The 17,694-nt window shown below is 47.9% G+C and overlaps 9 protein-coding genes across 9 annotated transcripts; 5 read left to right on the top strand and 4 right to left on the bottom strand.

Moving 5' to 3' along the window:
* Positions 1-292: 292 nt before the first annotated feature.
* LOZ57_002358 (uncharacterized protein) lies at positions 293-565 on the bottom strand (the record flags this gene model as incomplete). Its single annotated transcript, XM_049251432.1, has 2 exons — positions 293-341; positions 447-565. 2 exons carry the CDS (start codon positions 563-565, stop codon positions 293-295), a joined length of 168 nt encoding a protein of 55 aa, XP_049109732.1.
* A 906-nt stretch (positions 566-1,471) lies between these two features.
* On the top strand, positions 1,472-2,605 carry LOZ57_002357 (uncharacterized protein; the record flags this gene model as incomplete). The annotated part of the gene is made up of 3 exons (XM_049251431.1): positions 1,472-1,650; positions 1,696-2,296; positions 2,354-2,605. The coding sequence occupies 3 exons, from the start codon at positions 1,472-1,474 to the stop codon at positions 2,603-2,605; spliced, it is 1,032 nt and encodes a 343-aa protein (XP_049109731.1).
* Positions 2,606-3,171: 566 nt separating this feature from the next.
* LOZ57_002356 (uncharacterized protein) lies at positions 3,172-3,504 on the top strand (the record flags this gene model as incomplete). The annotated part of the gene is made up of 1 exon (XM_049251430.1): positions 3,172-3,504. One exon carries the CDS (start codon positions 3,172-3,174, stop codon positions 3,502-3,504), a length of 333 nt encoding a protein of 110 aa, XP_049109730.1.
* Positions 3,505-4,199: 695 nt separating this feature from the next.
* Positions 4,200-5,311, bottom strand: LOZ57_002355 (uncharacterized protein; the record flags this gene model as incomplete). The annotated part of the gene is made up of 2 exons (XM_049251429.1): positions 4,200-4,992; positions 5,061-5,311. 2 exons carry the CDS (start codon positions 5,309-5,311, stop codon positions 4,200-4,202), a joined length of 1,044 nt encoding a protein of 347 aa, XP_049109729.1.
* Positions 5,312-6,203: 892 nt separating this feature from the next.
* LOZ57_002354 (uncharacterized protein) lies at positions 6,204-8,086 on the top strand (the record flags this gene model as incomplete). Its single annotated transcript, XM_049251428.1, has 6 exons — positions 6,204-6,459; positions 6,538-6,700; positions 6,778-6,844; positions 6,902-7,077; positions 7,138-7,404; positions 7,465-8,086. 6 exons carry the CDS (start codon positions 6,204-6,206, stop codon positions 8,084-8,086), a joined length of 1,551 nt encoding a protein of 516 aa, XP_049109728.1.
* Positions 8,087-8,470: 384 nt separating this feature from the next.
* On the bottom strand, positions 8,471-9,960 carry STR3 (cystathionine beta-lyase; the record flags this gene model as incomplete). The annotated part of the gene is made up of 2 exons (XM_049251427.1): positions 8,471-9,673; positions 9,733-9,960. The coding sequence occupies 2 exons, from the start codon at positions 9,958-9,960 to the stop codon at positions 8,471-8,473; spliced, it is 1,431 nt and encodes a 476-aa protein (XP_049109727.1).
* A 586-nt stretch (positions 9,961-10,546) lies between these two features.
* MSP1 (mitochondrial dynamin GTPase Msp1) lies at positions 10,547-11,853 on the bottom strand (the record flags this gene model as incomplete). The annotated part of the gene is made up of 2 exons (XM_049251426.1): positions 10,547-11,725; positions 11,788-11,853. The coding sequence occupies 2 exons, from the start codon at positions 11,851-11,853 to the stop codon at positions 10,547-10,549; spliced, it is 1,245 nt and encodes a 414-aa protein (XP_049109726.1).
* Positions 11,854-12,210: 357 nt separating this feature from the next.
* Positions 12,211-13,866, top strand: LOZ57_002351 (uncharacterized protein; the record flags this gene model as incomplete). Its single annotated transcript, XM_049251425.1, has 3 exons — positions 12,211-13,093; positions 13,147-13,578; positions 13,634-13,866. The coding sequence occupies 3 exons, from the start codon at positions 12,211-12,213 to the stop codon at positions 13,864-13,866; spliced, it is 1,548 nt and encodes a 515-aa protein (XP_049109725.1).
* Positions 13,867-14,335: 469 nt separating this feature from the next.
* Positions 14,336-17,541, top strand: MCD4 (Glycosyl phosphatidyl inositol anchor synthesis; the record flags this gene model as incomplete). Its single annotated transcript, XM_049251424.1, has 4 exons — positions 14,336-16,290; positions 16,343-16,481; positions 16,537-16,645; positions 16,703-17,541. The coding sequence occupies 4 exons, from the start codon at positions 14,336-14,338 to the stop codon at positions 17,539-17,541; spliced, it is 3,042 nt and encodes a 1,013-aa protein (XP_049109724.1).
* Between the last annotated feature and the right edge of the window lie 153 nt (positions 17,542-17,694).

Genomic DNA, 17,694 nt, shown 5'->3' with positions numbered 1-17,694 from the left:
GCAACTTGTCGGATTTTGAAAAGTTTTATGTGTGACAAAATTATATGTGTATTCTCATCCTCTCACAAACTCAAGTTGTGAGATCAGCAAGGGCGGGGTGGATTGTAAAAAATCTATCATGCAATTGGTGGCTATGTTTTCCAAGTTATATCTGTACATTTCAGGCACCACTGTGTCCGGCATAAGAATCCTATAACATCATTCGCCCATCGAACCCGAGGTCGAGAATATGACGAAGGTAGAAGGCGCGGAGTTCTATAGAGTTCGGATGGGTGGGATTAAAAGAGATTGGTTAGGCCTTCGCCTTCTTTTCCTCGGCCTCTACGCTCTTTAAGAAGTCCCTAATGTGCAGGCAAGACGAAGTGGTTAGAAGCAAGTCATTTACAAATCACCGCTAGTAATAGTTGCGAACTCAAAAGCACCGGCAAGTTATAGTAGCAACATACTGAATGAACTTTTCCTCGTCTTTGCTGCTTGCCTTGATCGGAGGACCTTGCTCTTTCTTCTTTTCTCCGGATGGCATGGCGAGCCAAGCACCAACGAATGTTGTACCGAGGGTGGCCATTGCGAGCTATGGTTAAACCGCAGTTAAAATCAATATCCATCATTCACAAAACAAGGCCATTTTGATAGGTTCACATCGCGTATCAAGTACGGGAGGAGTAAAGAGAGACGTACGACGTGGGAGCCGACTTTGCGGCCGGCAATTTGGTAGTAGACAACCATTGTGGTTCAAGTTATGGTCGAGCGCAAGGTAGTAAATAGAAGGAAACTTAAGGGCCGTCTTCGGTGGCAATTGGAGCTTGGATAATTGCCTGTTGGGTCGTATCAACCTCCCACGAACCGCTTTCCTAATTGGAGGCCGACGTTGGCGAAATATCAGTCACGTGCGGTAATATGCTGAGTCAGCTGTTCTAACTAATCAGGTGATTGATAGATGAGTAATACGCCACTAGTACACGTATGGTTAGACTGCTATTCGCCCGAAAATAACCGGCCAGCCAATGGTGTTGCGGGGGTAGTCGTACATGACATATGCGGGGGGCTGGGAGGCTCTGATTGGCTGCCGGTTCTCACGGTTACATCTGCTGGCGGGCGCTGTTCGTTGGCCATGCAGAGCGGAAAGCCGCCGAGGACACAATACTGTCGTCGTGCGGCCGTCGAGGTTACTCTCGGATAATAGAAAACAATCGGGCAGTCTTCGCCGCCAGCGTTTCCTGGGTGCTGGTACCTTCTGTAGGTGCCCTAATCCCAAGCTTGGATAGTGGGCTGATCTTGATAAGACCGGGAAGGTCATGGTGAAGCTTGTCAGACATCGGTCGCGTGCTGCATCCTTTTACCATCCATCACCACTACCTAACTGTCTTCACGGCCTTCACTACCATTCTTCATCTGCTGTATATACTTGCTTATCTCATAACATCGTTTTGCGGCCTATCTACTCTCGGGACTCTCTTGAGTTCCTGCAACTATGTTCTGGGACCGCAAAAAGGAGGAGACTGCCGCGGACAATGTGGCCCATACCATACAGCGACGGAAGCTAAAGCCGGAGCTGCAGAAGCTTGTCAACCAGGAAGAAGAATTCCTTGATGAGCTGTACGATGGCCGGTATGGACAACTCGAATCCCTCCTTCCTCGTGTTTACTTTTGGTGAGCTGCTTAGGAACGCCACATCTGACCAGCTCCGCATACCAGTTCCGCCGATTCTATCGAAACCCCCTATCGGTATGCCGCGTATGCCACACGCATTAAGACTCTTCTCCTTTCAGCCCACCGATATGTGGCATACACATCCGACATTGGCGAATCCTTCAGGCCCGTAGCCCATCCCTGGCTTGTTAGGAGCGCATACGGTATCTCTTGGGCCTACATCTTCGGCGATGTTGCCAATGAAGGTTATAAAGCATATGTACGCAATTCTCATGTGTTCATTCCACAGGATGATGCATACCGCAGTGCTGTAGCACCATTGGCCAAGTCTTCCGATGTCGATACCCATGTCGTTGCTAAGGAAGGATTGCGACGACCCCAAAAAGCGTTGAGGGATGGCAAGGCGAGCTCTGACCGTCACCCAATGCCATGGCAAGATCCAGAAGCGGATACATTGACACCCTGGCCGACGCACAAAATTCCTTTAAGCGAAGATTTTCGATCTATTATGGCGGAGCGGGCAGTATTCCAAATTCTGGCGAGTATGGGTTTGCCAGCCTTCACTATCCATTCTGTAGTCAAGTACTCTGGGCGAGCGTTGAAAGGAATGAAGAGCACGTTCTTCAGAACGTGGGCGCCTATTGGGGTATGTTTTCAAATGCTCATTTCCCATATCTAGCTCAGGATCCTTACACTCTCATAGCTAGGGCTATCTGTCGTTCCCTTCCTTCCATACGTTTTTGATAAACCTGTCGAAGAGGCGGTGTCCTGGACTTTTCGCAAGGCTTTTCTCGCTATCGAGGGTCCCGGCGCAGTTCCAGCCAGCGAAATTGAGGGGAGCACCGTTTCGAAAGCCATTGAATCCTTTGAAGAGAGGCGACAGCGTCGAAGAGATGAGCGTGATCGCAGACGGGCTGAACGAGAAGCGCTGCTACACAATACTAAGGATGAATAGACATATTTACATGCAACCCTTCGCAGATGGTCCTTCTGCAATCATACCAAGCAACTTATTTTACTTCTCCCACCCTTACGGATATCCCTACTCCTACATTGACTTCCCTTTTCCAATCTTCTTTGTATCAGTGAGTATTACACTCTACCTTGAGTTCACACTCTTATTTTCTATATATTTCCCCTTGTTTATATTCATCAAAAACAGTTCCTACTGCAAAGCGCTATTGGCCCTTTTGAGCAAACAATTTTCTTACTTCTGTTTGTGTACATATGACCAAAACAATGAACTCTTATGCGTCAAGCAAACACTGCTTTCCTAAGCACGCCGAGTGCTTACTGTTTTTCTTTCCCACAAATGCTGTGTGTTTCAGTGAAACTTCATTTCCTTCTTAACTTATAGGCAACCTTCAAGGAAACTTTTATCAGAAACTTCCTCTATATCTTAACATAACTACTACACAGTCTACACGCTCTGCATACCCTTAGCCATTTTAAGCGGAGAAAGGACAGACTTTTTACTGTTGACTAATTCTAACCCTCATTCACAAAATACTTCAATTCGTTATGGAATCCAATCCTGAAACTGTTCCCTCTGCAGGCTATGAGACCGCACTTTACGTTATCCGGCAAGAACTGAACAGAATTACGGCTATCCATGTGGGAAACACACATGTGATGGCAGCTGTGGATGAAAAAATTGGCAACTTGGACCACCGAATCGAAGCTGCGCTTAAAACCATTGCCGAGCTTAAGAATACCGGCCACGATGCGTCCCAAAGTCAGGGGTTAACCATCATGTGCGAGATCATGGGTATCGCAGGTGATATGGAGTTGATCATTAAGGAGCTTGATGAGGCCCTTGAGGCCATAGGAAATCCACCAGCAGAAAAAGCTTAGGGTTTGTAAGGATAAAGGGGTAGAGAAAAATTGGCTAAGGCAAGTTGCCATGCCGGATAGTGGGAATTTTGGAGGGGAAATAAGAAAATAATAATCCTTGAGGCACGGCCTTGTTTCATAGGAAGGTAAAGCTAAGCACCACTAGCCTGTATTTATCTGCAAATACTAACGCTATCGAAGGCCCAAGACCCTTCCCTAAGCCCTCCATACTATTAGGTTTTCTGCGTGGAACACTTAGCCTTATTTTATCTGCTCTGTTGAATGATAAGCCGGTTACCCTCTCTCCTCTAACGTACGCTCTACATCTAGCACTCTTTTTGTAGCCCGTAGTCACAGATGCCCAAAATAGAGAAAAAGACGAAGTTTATTGATCTAGAAGATACCCGAAATTTGATACTGGTACGAATGTCCTCCAATTGCTGAATATATCTGTATGTAGGGGAATATAGGTCAGGAGAGGGTAGAAAAACGCGATCGAATAAAAGCAAATGTGTCTTAGTAAACTCTCTATAAGGGGATTAGGATTCAAAAATGTTGGTCTTTAGGTATGTTTTTTGAAAGAAATTCTAATGCAGATGCAGGTATCCAAGCTATTTCGCCGATCAATGTTGCATGGCGATGCCAGTGATTCAAAAAAGGATGTAAGTGCTCGTCAAGTCGTAATCGTGAAAGATTTTGAGGCAAAGTCTTCCTTCTCATATCTTTGTTTGTTGGGATAAATTCGTGTCCAATGAGTGCATTAAGTTTTCTCTAAGTTTTGTATTCACAACACCCCCAACACCATAGGCAGGGAGAATCCGTCCTATTCTCGCAATGCAGCTGGGGAGCCAGTCCCGCTTCACTCGTGCCCATCTATCCACGGCAGGCAAGCCGCCAGGTGGTTGGCGATTGTACAAATCTAGCCCTAGCAGATGAAGTGGGGTACTGAAAAGCTGGACGGTGGCGGGGATTGTAAACTGGGCGAGTGATGTCTTCGCCGACGGTGTTGAGGCCAGGAAGTCCGGGATATGGGGCGATATCAGCTGAGGAACGTTAAACGAGGCGAATATCGTAAGACTATCACGGAGACAAAACAGGCCGAGGGAAACTTTTGGTATTTTAGGTGTCGAGGCTATTCTTGTCGGGTGGCATTGAGCGCTTCCAGCTTTCAACGTCGATGGCGAGGGAGAACCCTGCGAATTCTGGCTCTGGGCGCCGAATATCCTCGCGAACCGTGAGTCTTTATAAACGCATATCGACATATTTACAAATGCTGTTGAAATAAACTTCATGGGGCCGGCGGATACATGGCTGAAATGTTTGTCTTCCATGGTCGAAACCACAGTGTCAATGACGTTGGCGGTGAGGTATGTACACGAGTAGAGAGTGTAAATCAGCAAAAATGGTGTCGATACGAAGAATCTATGCGGTCGTATTGCCAACTCCTTGAGGGAAGAGGTCAAGCTCTCGCGAATTGCGAGGCCTTTGGCGGCTTTCTCTATGATAGCGCTGTCCATATCGCGTCAGGTACATAATAGAGTCCCACCGTTCGCGCAGGAAAGACAAGAGTCACAAACCGGTCTATAACTGTAACGGTGGGGCATATAAGGGCAGCTGCAACCGCAGCACTGGCGGCATCTAGAGCCAATCGACTCCCTAGTTGGGCTGTATTCCATCGTTTTTCAGGCGAAATAGTAGTGGGGGAACGGGGCACATCAACGGCCCGCGGAAGGATGCGACTCTCAAGGCCGCAGTCAGCGCCTTGTTTCGTCATCCTTCCTGCCGTTCCTTGCATAGAATCGGCTGGCATAGGACCATCTTGCGGCATTCCCGAGGGCTAAGAGAACGTGTTGGGGAGCTAGTGTGGATACTAGATGCATTGACGAAAAAGACAAACATGCAGTGTGGAACCGACGTGGCTGTAGGCTCTTGGGATATGAACAATAAGCCGTAACCAGCGCCGATTGAACGCACACCGCGAGTTGTAGATGGATTGCGATGCATTCGAGGGTCCAAATTGACATCATGCCGATTTTTTGCGGCTAAACTGCGCTTAGTCACACCCGAGCAAACGGCGCAAACACCCCACAGGAACTAAGCTTTCTTGGAAGTCTCAACCTTCTCTGTCGATATTTTTTCTCTCTCAACGCCTTGACATTCCGTTACTGGACACGTTACTGATGGAACCCACAAGCAGACCTAGAACAGCCATGGCAAAAAGTAGCCAAGTCATGATTTCTCCGAGAACTCCGAATCCAGACCTTACTGAAGAATGGAGGGATCTTCATGGAACCAGAAAACCCAGCCCTGTCGACCGACAGAAGTGTCGATCTGAGGCAAAATCTACTACTAGAACTACCAAAGAAAGCTCCTTCAAGGAGGGGTTCCCCGGAAACAGGTACTTTAGCTGAGGCTAGGACAGTCCCTCCATGAGTATAATCTTATTAGATGGATTAGGATCCAAGCCTCGGGATTATATATCCTGGCTGATACCAAGGTCGCACAGTTTAAAGGCACAGCTTATGCCTGTGCCCCATTTTCACCAACCACGCCCAACAACCGGCGTTGTACGCACATTCCTTCCTAGAAAATTATTCCATTTCGAATGCAACTCGCTCTTTTACCCAGCACTTATCTAACAACATCCCTAATTCTAATTTGATCTTTGCGATTTCTCCCTGTAGCCTTCCCCTGAGATACATTCCATAACTTCACGTTCCATGGGTACCGATCCTGTCGCCTCACCGCAATCGAAAGGTAACGATTACCGAGATGAGGATGCTTCTACCGAAAAACAGGATAAGGGTGTTTCCACGATTGTAGACGAACCGGAGATCGATGACGTGAACGAGGCACGGAGAACCGTAGAGGCTTATACTTCAGATGAAGCGAAGCGAGTTCTCAGAAAAGTCGATTTACGCCTGATACCGCTGTTAGCATTTCTCTACCTGCTTGCTTTCATTGACAGAGGCAACAGTGAGTCTGTTCTTGCTAGCAGTAAAATTTTTGTTATGGAACAGGCGCTTTTTCAGATAAGATGCTTACTCGTCATAGTTGCAAATGCAAAGATTGCAGGTATGGAGACTGATCTTAATATGCACGGGTCTCAGTACAATGTGGCCTTGACCCTCTTCTTCATCCCCTACGCCCTTTTCGAAGTGCCTAGCAATATCGTTCTCAAGATGCTGCGTCCCTCGGTATGGATTTCGGTCATGATGTTAGCTTGGGGAACAGTGATGACGTTTGGCTCTCTAGTCTACCTAACCTCTACCATATCTCTAATTTTGTTGCTAGCTTAATGGGAATCGTGCAAAACTACGAAGGCCTTCTTGCCGCACGGTGGTTCCTTGGAGTTACGGAGGTATAAGAACTCCTTTTTCAACATCCTTATGTCTTAACCTACTTACGCTATTTCTAGTCTGGCTTCTTCCCTGCAGCAACATATTTATTGACAATATGGTACAAGCGCTATGAAATCCAGCAACGAATGGCAATCTTTTACGCTTCTGCCTCCCTTTCTGGGGCGTTTTCTGGACTATTAGCTTTTGCTATTGAGAAAATGCACGGTGTGGGAAAACTCGCTGGCTGGCGCTGGTCAGTATTGTAAAACTATTGAGTCAACTCTCTTCATACTAACATCTATGTACACTCTAGGATTTTTATCCTCGAAGGTCTGCTCCCAGTCGTGATGGCCGCCATTGTATGGCGCATTCTTCCAGATAGCCCGGAAAAGGCTCGCTTTTTGACCAAATCTGAAAGGGATTTCATCGTTAACCGACTTGCCTTGGAAACTGGATCTGGCCATGGAAAAGTCACGAATTCTGACAAGATCCGAATGCATCATATTGTCTCCGCGTTCAAGGAATGGAAGATCTGGGCTACTGTTATTCTTTTCTGGGCAAACTCCATTGGCGTTTACGGGTTCGTATTGTCAAAAAATCTACATTATCATTTTTGCTAACTAGATATTCTCGAAAATAGCTTTACAGCAACCGTTCCCACAGTCATCGCTGACCTAGGCTACACGACAGCTCATGCACAACTTCTAACTATTCCTGTCTACGTTGTTGCTATGGTATCAACTGTAACTTTTGCGTTCGTTTCAGATCACTATAAGCAGCGGACTCCCTTCATTGTCGCTGGCTATACCATTGCCGCTCTCGGCTTTACCGCTCAACTCGCTATCCCGCAGCCCAAATTCCCCGGCCTCACATACGGGATGCTCTTCCTCGTTGCGGCTGGTCTTTACGCACCCTTTATTTCCATCGTTTGCTTAATTGCCAACAATCTTGCCCCTTCATCGAAACGTGCTGTTGGGATGGCGTTGCTGATATCTATGGGAAATTTGGGTGGTATCGCGGGTTCGAATATTTATCGGGCATCGGAGAAGCCAAAGTATCCGACAGGATTTGGGGTGTCACTTGGCATGTCGCTCATCGCGATTATCATGACATTCGTCCTACGCCGTGCATATCGAAAGCTAAACGAAGGACGAGATCGTCTGCTAGCCGATGAGGGCGATGAGGTCATTCGAGGACGATATACTGATCAAGAATTGTTGGATTTGGGAGACGAAAGTCCCTTCTTTAGATACACACTCTAATGAACTTTGAAGATATCGCTTTTATATATATATATATATATATATACAGATATATTTCTTGTCTTGTAAGAGTTCAGACTGTTCTATACATTATCAGTATCCACTCAATGAGAAATGACGAAACGAAGTTTAGGATCAACGACTGTTGAAAATGATTACACACAAGGTGGCTAACTTTCAGTATCTTTACCAATATATTGCTCTTCAACCTATGAATGAAGGAAGGAGTTATCAGTTCAAAAATCAAATTTTTTCTTTATACTATTTTTCGTTTCCATTTCAAGAGACGCCATATTCCAGACATACACCAAGAGTATCATTCCTCAAAAACATCAGTGGTTTAACAAAGCAAATACCTATGCCTAAGTCATACTAAATTGTCTCTCATACCGCAGTATTGGGGCCTACGCTCTCAGGCGAAGGGTCGGCAACCGCATTAACGGACTGAAACCCCTCGAGCGTCACGTTCACTGCGCCTGCTTGGACAAGCTGGAAAGCTGCGTTAGTAGCATTCAGTAAAACAGGGCCAAATTCATCACTCACAGCTCGTCGAAGGTCATCAATCAAATCCTCCACATCCTCAATACCAACACACAGTCGAATTAGATCCTCCGGCATTGCTCTCTCTTGCCTTGTTTTTGCATCTATACTCGCGTGGCTCATACGGCATGGCATACTGATCAAGCTGTTCACACACCCAAAACTAACGCTAATCGCCCATAATTTAGCACTTTCTACAATTCGTTCACTCAGCTCGACGTCTCCGGTTTCGAAAGAGAGAACAGCACCGGCTCCGCGGGCCATCGACATATGTAAGTCGTGCTGTGGGTGAGATCTCAGGCCGGGATATCGAACGCGGAAGCCGTGTTCTTCGAGGAATTCGGCTATTCGCTGTGCGTTGGATTGCTGTTGCTCCATACGGACTTTGAGAGTTTTGACTCCACGGAGCAATAGCCAGGAATCGAATGGTGACAACCCGCACCCAGATGCATTGATGGGAAAGTAGAGCTTGTGGCCAAGAGAGAGATCGTTTACGGCGATGACGCCGGCCATCAAGTCATGGTGGCCGGAAAGGTACTTTGTGCCGCTCTCGTAGACAATGTCGGCACCGAGATCTAGCGGATTTAGGAGTAAAGGAGAAAGCATGGTATTATCCACCGCGATCAATGCATTAGGGCTGGATTCACGGGTCATGGCGGCAATGCGGGGAATATCGACGATTTTTATCAAGGGGTTTGTGGGAGTCTCCAGTAGTACCATTGTTGTTTTCGATCCAAGAACCTCTCTGACCTTCTCTGGCGTCGTGGTATCGACATGGTGGACTATGATTCCTCCATTGGTTGATAGGTATTTCAAGAGGCGGTGTGTGCCGCCGTACAAATCATCTCCAGTAACGACTTCATCTCCGGGCTTCAGTAGCCGTGTAATGACATCTAAAGCAGCCATCCCAGATGATACTACGAGCGCACGCTGTGCAGACATTATCTTTGCCAGATGCCGTTCAAGATGCGTTCGAGTAGGATTTCCAGATCGTGTGTAGTCGTATTCCCCTCCACCGCTCCCCGAAGTCTGCTTGAATGTCGCACTCTAGTAAAGAAGGTTTTTATTAGCAATTGAGTCTGGACTGGACACAGAGAATATTTCACCTGATATATCGGTACACTGCTTGCGTTGTATTGATCATTTCCCTCTGTGTAAACTAATTCTGTAGCAAGCGCATACCGCCTCCCAGCACGAGGGGTAGACGGAGCTGGAGATGGAGGGAGGTCATGACCCGCAAGGTCAACCTTTGAAAATGCCTTTCGGACAGCACTCACGTTTTCCGCCGGAGCCTGGCTGCCATTGGCAGCAGAGGAAAGGTCGGGAGTGGACATGAGTGTTGGGAAAAAGGAAAAGAGTGTGTGGGCAAAAGAACTGAAACTAATATAATATAAAACTAAACAGCAATTGACAAATATGGGTATCGTCCCATCAATCAAGGGTACGGAGTATAAACAAAGTATAGATAGACGGACACAGTCATTCAGAGTCTCCCCGCAAAAGCAAACCGACGGGAAACGAAAATCGCGTCATCGCTTGGGAGGATTATATACGCAGACCCCTGCGGGGTGGGTGCGCTAGAGTCATTGGGGGACTGAGATTTAGTGAGGGGAACTTCCGCAATTATGTTTATCCGAAAAAGGAGCGAACCACCATATCGGAATTAAATGTATTTATCACGCGACAAAGATATTTACCAAACATATGCATGTGACTAGGTATCAAAGTGGACGAAAGAGAAGACCAAACAAAGAACGCAAGTAAAAAGTGTTCTAGATTAAAGCCTAGACGGTGGAGATGCCCAGTCGAAATTAGATCTATGGAATCCAAACCATGTGTTCTCCTGTTCACCACAGCGCCGATTTATAAAATATTACAAAGGAGAAAGAGTGCTGACAGAGAATCGGGTAGAATGATTGCTCAGTCAGGGCCCTCCGCGATCGGGAGTTTGTCCGCCACAGCATCGTCCTCGAGCTCTGACTCTGTTGACCATTCCTTTTCGGGTTGTGTTTTACTCAGTGCTCGTTTCGTTGTTGGGGAAAACGTCAAGCTAGGTTTAACACCGCCAGCTTTTCGAAAAAAGTCATCAGTTCTCAAGCCCCGAACATTGTCGGGATTTACAGACTGAATCGAGTTCCGATTCTGCCGTATCAATTCCCGAACCGGTATCATAGCAGCATCGCGGCAGGCTTCCTTGATGTCGCTTCCAGACATACCAGCCATAGCTGAGACCAGTAGCTGTGTATCAAAATTTTCCCTGTCGACTTTGGTGCCCTTCAGCACCAAACCCAATATCCTCAGTCTTTGAGCAGCCGCTGGTAGCGTGACGGAGAATTTCTTGGGCATTCGTCGTAGGATAGCTTCGTCGATATCCTGTATTCTGTTCGTTGCCCCAAGTACCATAAGTCGCTGCGGCTGGCCGGCAGCATTGGCAGAGGTCAATCCATCCCAGTGAGTCATAAATTCAGCTTTCACCATGCCACTAGCTTCGTGCTCTCCACTTCGCCTAGTTCCCAGGACGGCATCAATTTCGTCGATGAACACAATGCTTGGTTCTAGTTTTCGGGCTAAGGAAAATACAGCATTGACCAGTTTATTCGAATCTCCATACCACTTCTCTGTTAAAGTTGAAATGTGTAGATTGATGAAACATGCTCCACTCTCATGCGCCAGGGCTTTTGCTAACATAGTTTTGCCGCATCCGGGTGGTCCGTACAGAAGGACGCCAGAGGGGGCGCTGAGAAGAGTTGACGACGATCGATACAGGTGCGGCATCGTCAATGGATATATTACTGATTCCTTTAACTCTTCTATAATGTCGTCAAGGCCACCGATGTCCTCGAAGGAAACGGAAATATCCTCCGGCGCGACGACGTCCATCGCAATGGCTTGTTCATATTGTGTAAGCTCAAGGGTTTCCTTTTTCGACTTGTGAGCTTTTCTTTTGCGGCTGCTTGAGCTGTCGTCTGAATCTTCTTCGCGGTCCAGTCGTCGTAATATGGCAGCCGATTTTCGTTTGGCATCCTCGCGCTTCTGGCTTTCGGGGTCAAGTTCTAACCGTGAAAGGAGGAATCTGACAACAAAGTACGTAGAAAGAGACTAAAAGTAAGAGTAAGTATTAACAGATTATTGAGACCGTGAGTTGATTCGGAGTGTCATACTGTGCCAGCTATGAGAATGAGTTCCTGGATTATCTGCTGCCATCTTCGAACGCTTCCCGAAGCCATGGAGAACCCGCAGATTTGCTAATAAAAACCCTATTATATGCAGAGGGTAAAATAAAAGAATTATACTTGAATAAAAGTGACGTGGATAGATTCACTTCGTTGCCGGTCGGCTCTCAGCGCGTCTTTTTTGTATACGAACTTTCGTTGCTTGTGATAAGCCTGTGGCTTGACGCATGGCGGGTAAAGTTCAGGCTCGTGCTGTGGCTGGAGCTCGTCCATCACGTGCTATCCGGTTTTGGGCCAGCGCGACTTGGGACGAGGAGAAGGAGAGAACATTTTGGATGACAGCGAAAGAGGCGGTGTTTATACGAATTGACCTACTACTTATTTTCGAGCGCGAATTTAAGTACTGCCACAATGCCAAAGAGAAAGGCTGCACCGAAACTCTCAGTCGTCCTTGACCACGAAGACGACACGGGTATGGATTCTCCAGTGGAGGATCTAGATACTGCTCCCCCGCCAGCGAAGCGGGCTAGAGGTCAAGCAAGATCCGCTACGGCGGCGGTACCGAAGAAATCAACTGCGAGAAAGCCCCGATCGACCGTTGTTGTTGGGCCAAAGCGACGCGGCGCAAGGGCCGGCGCAACCGCGAAATCGCATGCTGAAAGCATTACGGAACTGTCGGAGGCAGAAGATGCAGAACAGCACCATAAGAAGGAACAGCCGAATGGGTATGAAGCTTCCGATTTGTCAGTAGATGAGCTTGACTCTCCCGAAACGTTGACGACAGCCGCAAAACGGGGAAGAAAGGCAACCACTGCGGGCACGCGACGTGGTAGGAAACCGGCGTCAGAAAGGAATATTGTCAACGATGGTGGGTTTGAGTATACCCCTAGCGCTATCAAAACAAAAATACCTCCCAAAAAACCGACTCGAAGCAAGCCTGTCCCCGTCGCAGAACCGGGGCCTTCTACCTCGAAAGTCGAGGCTCCAGTCTACAACTATATGAATGTAGATCACGCTATCGAGGATGATAATACTGGGATTCCTGAAGATATTGATTGGGAGACATCTCTTGACCTTCCATCTCCTGTGAAGGCCCTGATCCGCGAACTTGAAGCAGCCGAGTCTCCTCAGGCAGACAATGCCAATGAAACGATATTGAGACGGCAGCTAAGCAATGTTAAGAAAAAGCTCAAAGTTGTTGGAGAGCAGTATCGGGCTTTACGAGAAGTTGGGATCGTCGAAGCTAACGCCAACTTCGAAAAGTTGAAAAAGGATTGCGAGAATATGACCAAAGGTGGTTTTCTCCTATTCATGATTTGCATGCTCTATCTAACTGAACGCTGCTAGCCTCTAATAATCTCATTACCGCTCTGAAAAAGGAACTTGCCAAGCAATCGGACCTAGCCAATGAGTTCATTATCGTTCAGCGTCGACTTAACGAACGGGATAGCGAAGTGCTGGAACTTAATTCTCAAGTAAAGTCCATGGGCTCCGATCTTACTAAATCCCAGAATGAAATCAAGGCACTGCAGGCGAAGTTAACTGCTGCCCGAAATACCTCTGCGAGTGCTGAACAATCGAGAGTCCCTGGAAGCACCGGGAAAAACGCTCCCTCGTCGCGATCTACGATTGCTGCCAATGCCGAGACGGCTCAGGCCCTCCAAGTTGCACAGCTGAAAGAAGATCTCTACAGCGATTTGACTGGGTTAATTATTCGTGGCGTGAAAAAAAGAGACGTGGACAATCTCTATGACTGCATTCAAACGGGTTCTAACGGCAGTAAGTGGAGGCTTCGTCATATCAATTTGTTGCCTTGAAGCTAATTATAACCCAGCTCTTCACTTTAAGCTCGCCGTTGCCGATGATACCGAGAATAAAGTTACAACTGACCTCGAAGCGGCAGAATTCCAATATATGCCACTTCTGGACCAAAACCGCGACCGTAGCCTTATTGAAGTTTTGCCTGATTATCTTTCTGTGGACATAACATTTTCAAGGCAGCACGCGTCTAAGTTCTATAATAGGGTAGTGGATACCCTTACGAGGAAGCGAGTAGATGACAACTAGCCTTTGCGGGCTCTCCTATTCATTTTTTCCATTTACAATGTTCTTGGTAGCTACATATTTTGGTCCTGTTTGGCGAATCCTTGGAATAGCTCCTGCAGTTAGCATTTGTGAAGCGAACTTTTAATTCAGCAATGGCCTTCTTCCAGCGTATAACTATATCAATCAAACAGCCACTGAAAACTCCGTAGAGCAGTCTCGCGTTGGGGAATGAATACCTTCAGAAGCACTAGTTCATGACGGACCTGAAGGTACCCATGTCCGCAGCCCGTGGCCAATCAGCACCCAAGTTTCACCACCAATTTTAATCTGAGCTTCAACATCGACGAGACAAGCCCGCGCCGCAGCCCAATCACCCCCCTTTCCATACACCTTTAAGAGATCAACGCGATCCCATTCACTCCTTCAAACATGTCACGATAATAATATAAGTCTAATACTTCAGTTTCCTTCCCTCGTTCAATTTCCTACCATGGCGCGCGTTGGCCGCATGGGCTTCCTGGCCCTGGCGATTGTCTTCCATCTAATCTATACCTACTCCATCTTCGATATCTACTTCGTCAGCCCAATCGTGAGTGGAATGCGGCCACATGAAGTCGAGCGCGACCCCGGAATCAATGCGCCAGCGAAACGATTATTCCTTTTCGTCGGCGACGGCCTCCGCGCAGACAAAGCCTTCCAGTCCTTTCCCGACCCATCTCCCCCTCCCGACGCGTGTCCGGACGCGGAGACCTGCGATGAGCAGTACTTAACGCCTAAACCGCTTGCGCCGTTTCTGCGCTCGCGCGTCCTGCATCACGGCACGTTTGGCGTCTCGCATACGCGTGTGCCCACCGAGTCGCGGCCAGGCCATGTTGCGCTCATTGCAGGACTGTACGAGGATGTCTCGGCGGTGATGACTGGGTGGAAGCTAAACCCCGTCAATTTTGATAGCGTATTCAACCGCAGCAGGCATACCTGGAGCTGGGGCAGCCCGGATATTCTCCCCATGTTCAAGGAGGGTGCTGTGCGGGGAAGAATTGATGCCGAGACATATGGGGAAGAGGCTGAAGACTTTACGCAGGAATCGACTCAATTGGATATATGGGTTTTTGACCGAGTAAAAGAACTATTTGCTCGTGCTAAAGAGGACGCGGAGTTGAATGCAAAGCTGAGAGAGGATAAAGTAGTCTTCTTTCTGCATTTACTGGGCCTTGATACCGCTGGTCATTCTTATCGGCCATATTCGAAGGAATATCTACACAATATCAAGGTGGTCGATCAAGGAGTACGTGAAATTACGGAATTGGCCGAGGAATTCTATGGCGACGGGGAAACTGCTTTCGTTTTTACCGCCGATCACGGCATGAGTGACTGGGGCAGCCATGGTGATGGGCACCCACAGAATACTCGAACTCCGCTTATTGTCTGGGGCTCGGGGGTGGCCAAACCAAAGGTTTCCAACCGGGGCGTTGCCCCTGGCCATGAAGATGGTTTCTCGTCGGACTGGGATCTCGACCATGTTCAGCGGCACGACGTGGCACAAGCCGATGTTGCCGCGCTCATGGCCTACTTAGCTGGCCTCGAGTTTCCTGTCAATTCTGTGGGCCAGCTTCCGCTCGACTACATTGACGCATCTCCTAAGCAGAAAGCTAGAGCGGCACTGGCCAATGTGCAAGGTGTGCTTGAAATGTACCACATAAAAGAAGAGCAGAAGCGATCTGCAACGCTCAGGTATAAACCATACAGCCTATTTGCGGACCCCGAATCTTCCCCCAATGCTCAAGTCTCCGAGATCCGCAAGTTGATTGACAAAAGGAAGTACGATGAATCAATTGCCCGTTCATCAGAGCTTCTAAAGCAGACTCTCGATGGCCTGCGATATCTCCAGACCTATGACTGGCTCTTTTTGCGAACTATTGTTACCGCAGGATATCTTGGGTGGATTGCCTACTCCTTGGCCACGGTCATCGACCTCCACGTTCTTCACCAAAGCTCCCAGCCCTCTCGAAGCACGTTCACTACAATGATATTTTCGTCTGTGTTAGTTGGCCTGTATTCTGTTCTCTGGACCCAAAAGTCTTCGTGGCGGTACTATGCTTATGCCATATTTCCCGTCTTTTTTTGGGAAGAAGTGGTAGCCAAACGAGAGGCACTTGCGGCTGGAAGGCGGATTCTCCTAGGCCACGTTCGATCATTCTCCGGATACTTTTTCTTTGTACTACAAGCAATCGCGTACCTTGCGGTATTAGAGGCGTTGGTGCAGTCGTATTTTCACCGCGAGATTTACACCGTTTGTTATATACTCGCTGGTTTCTGGCCGCTCTTTTATGGTATCAATTTCCTCACCCGCAACAAGCTCATCGTAGCGACTTGGGCAGTTGGGTGTGGGCTGCTGAGTATCTTCACTCTCCTTCCTGTGATTAAAGTTGGGGACTCCAAGACGATGTATGTGCCACAGCCCCTAAGAAAACTGGACCCGTGTCTAACATCTATACAGCACCCTAGGAGGCATTCTCATGTTTTCAACCGGTCTTTTCTATATGATGTTTGAAGAGAGCTTGACGATCCCATCCAAAACAAAACATGGGCTGAAAGGTACCCTTTCACTTGGCTCCCGTGTTATCATGGGCATCCAGGTATGTATAGCAAGCTATCACATATTTATTACGCATTACCTGAACATATATATAGTTGGGTCTGATTCTACTTACCATCGTCGTTACAAGGTCAAGCTTTGCAGCTTTGCAAGCTAAAAGCGGCTTGCCCCTTGGCAATCAGGTCGTTGGGTGGTTTGTTATGGGTATGATACCAGTCCTGCCACCCCTTTTTCACCTTATAGCTGACCTTTTCATTCTAGTATTATCGCTTTTGATGCCGTTCATCCATAAACTATATCCCAACCGCCATTATCTCCACCGCCTCGTCATGCTCTTCCTTACTTTCTCGCCCACCTTCATCCTCCTGACTATATCCTACGAAGGGCTTTTCTACTTCACCTTCTGTGCATCCCTTCTGACCTGGGTCAGACTCGAACACCGCATCCATCTTCACACATCCTCACCCTCCCCAACAAAAACAACAACATCGACCAATAACTCCAATAACGGGGAACTCCAGCCCGCCCACCACCACGACGACTACCGGAGCCTGACCCTATCCGACGCGCGCATCGCGCTCTTCTTCCTCTTCCTCCTCCAATCCGCCTTCTTCAGCACGGGCAACATCGCCTCGATCTCGTCCTTCTCGCTCGACAGCGTGTACCGGCTGATCCCGGTGTTCAACCCGTTCTCGCAGGGCGCGCTGTTGATGCTGAAGATCCTCATTCCGTTCGCCATCATCAGCGCGAACCTGGGCATCCTCAACCACCAGCTGGGCGTGGCGCCGTCGGCTCTGTTCATGGTCGTCATGTCCATCGGCGACGTCATGACGCTGAATTTCTTCTACATGGTGCGCGACGAGGGCAGCTGGCTCGATATCGGCACGACGATTAGCCACTTTTGCATCGCGAGTGGGATGTCGGTGTTTGTGGCTGGGTTGGAGTTCTTGAGTGAGGCGTTTATCTCAGGGGTTGAGTTTGAGAGGAGCTATTCCCGGGATACGGCGGGTCTGGCGAATGGGGATGGAAGCCGAAACGGTGCTGGCGAGGGCCAAGTACATAATGGAAATGCCAGCTCGTCGGCAGGCATTGCTAATTAAAGAGTATGTTGTTAAATTTCACAAAGGATAGTTTAATTTCCAATCTAGAGATAACCAAATCACAAATACATTGAAGATATCGGTACATTCACTTCCGCCCCCGTTCGGCCATACTTCATAACCGACATGGCGAGTTCTCAATAATATATACAG

This window comes from Ophidiomyces ophidiicola (assembly GCF_022830035.1).
Source record: "Ophidiomyces ophidiicola strain CBS 122913 chromosome Unknown scaffold_6, whole genome shotgun sequence".
In the NCBI taxonomy this organism is placed as follows: Eukaryota; Fungi; Ascomycota; class Eurotiomycetes; order Onygenales; family Onygenaceae; genus Ophidiomyces; species Ophidiomyces ophidiicola.
The sequence above is the reverse complement of the archived record's forward strand: the minus strand, read 5'-3'. Positions and strand labels throughout refer to the sequence as shown.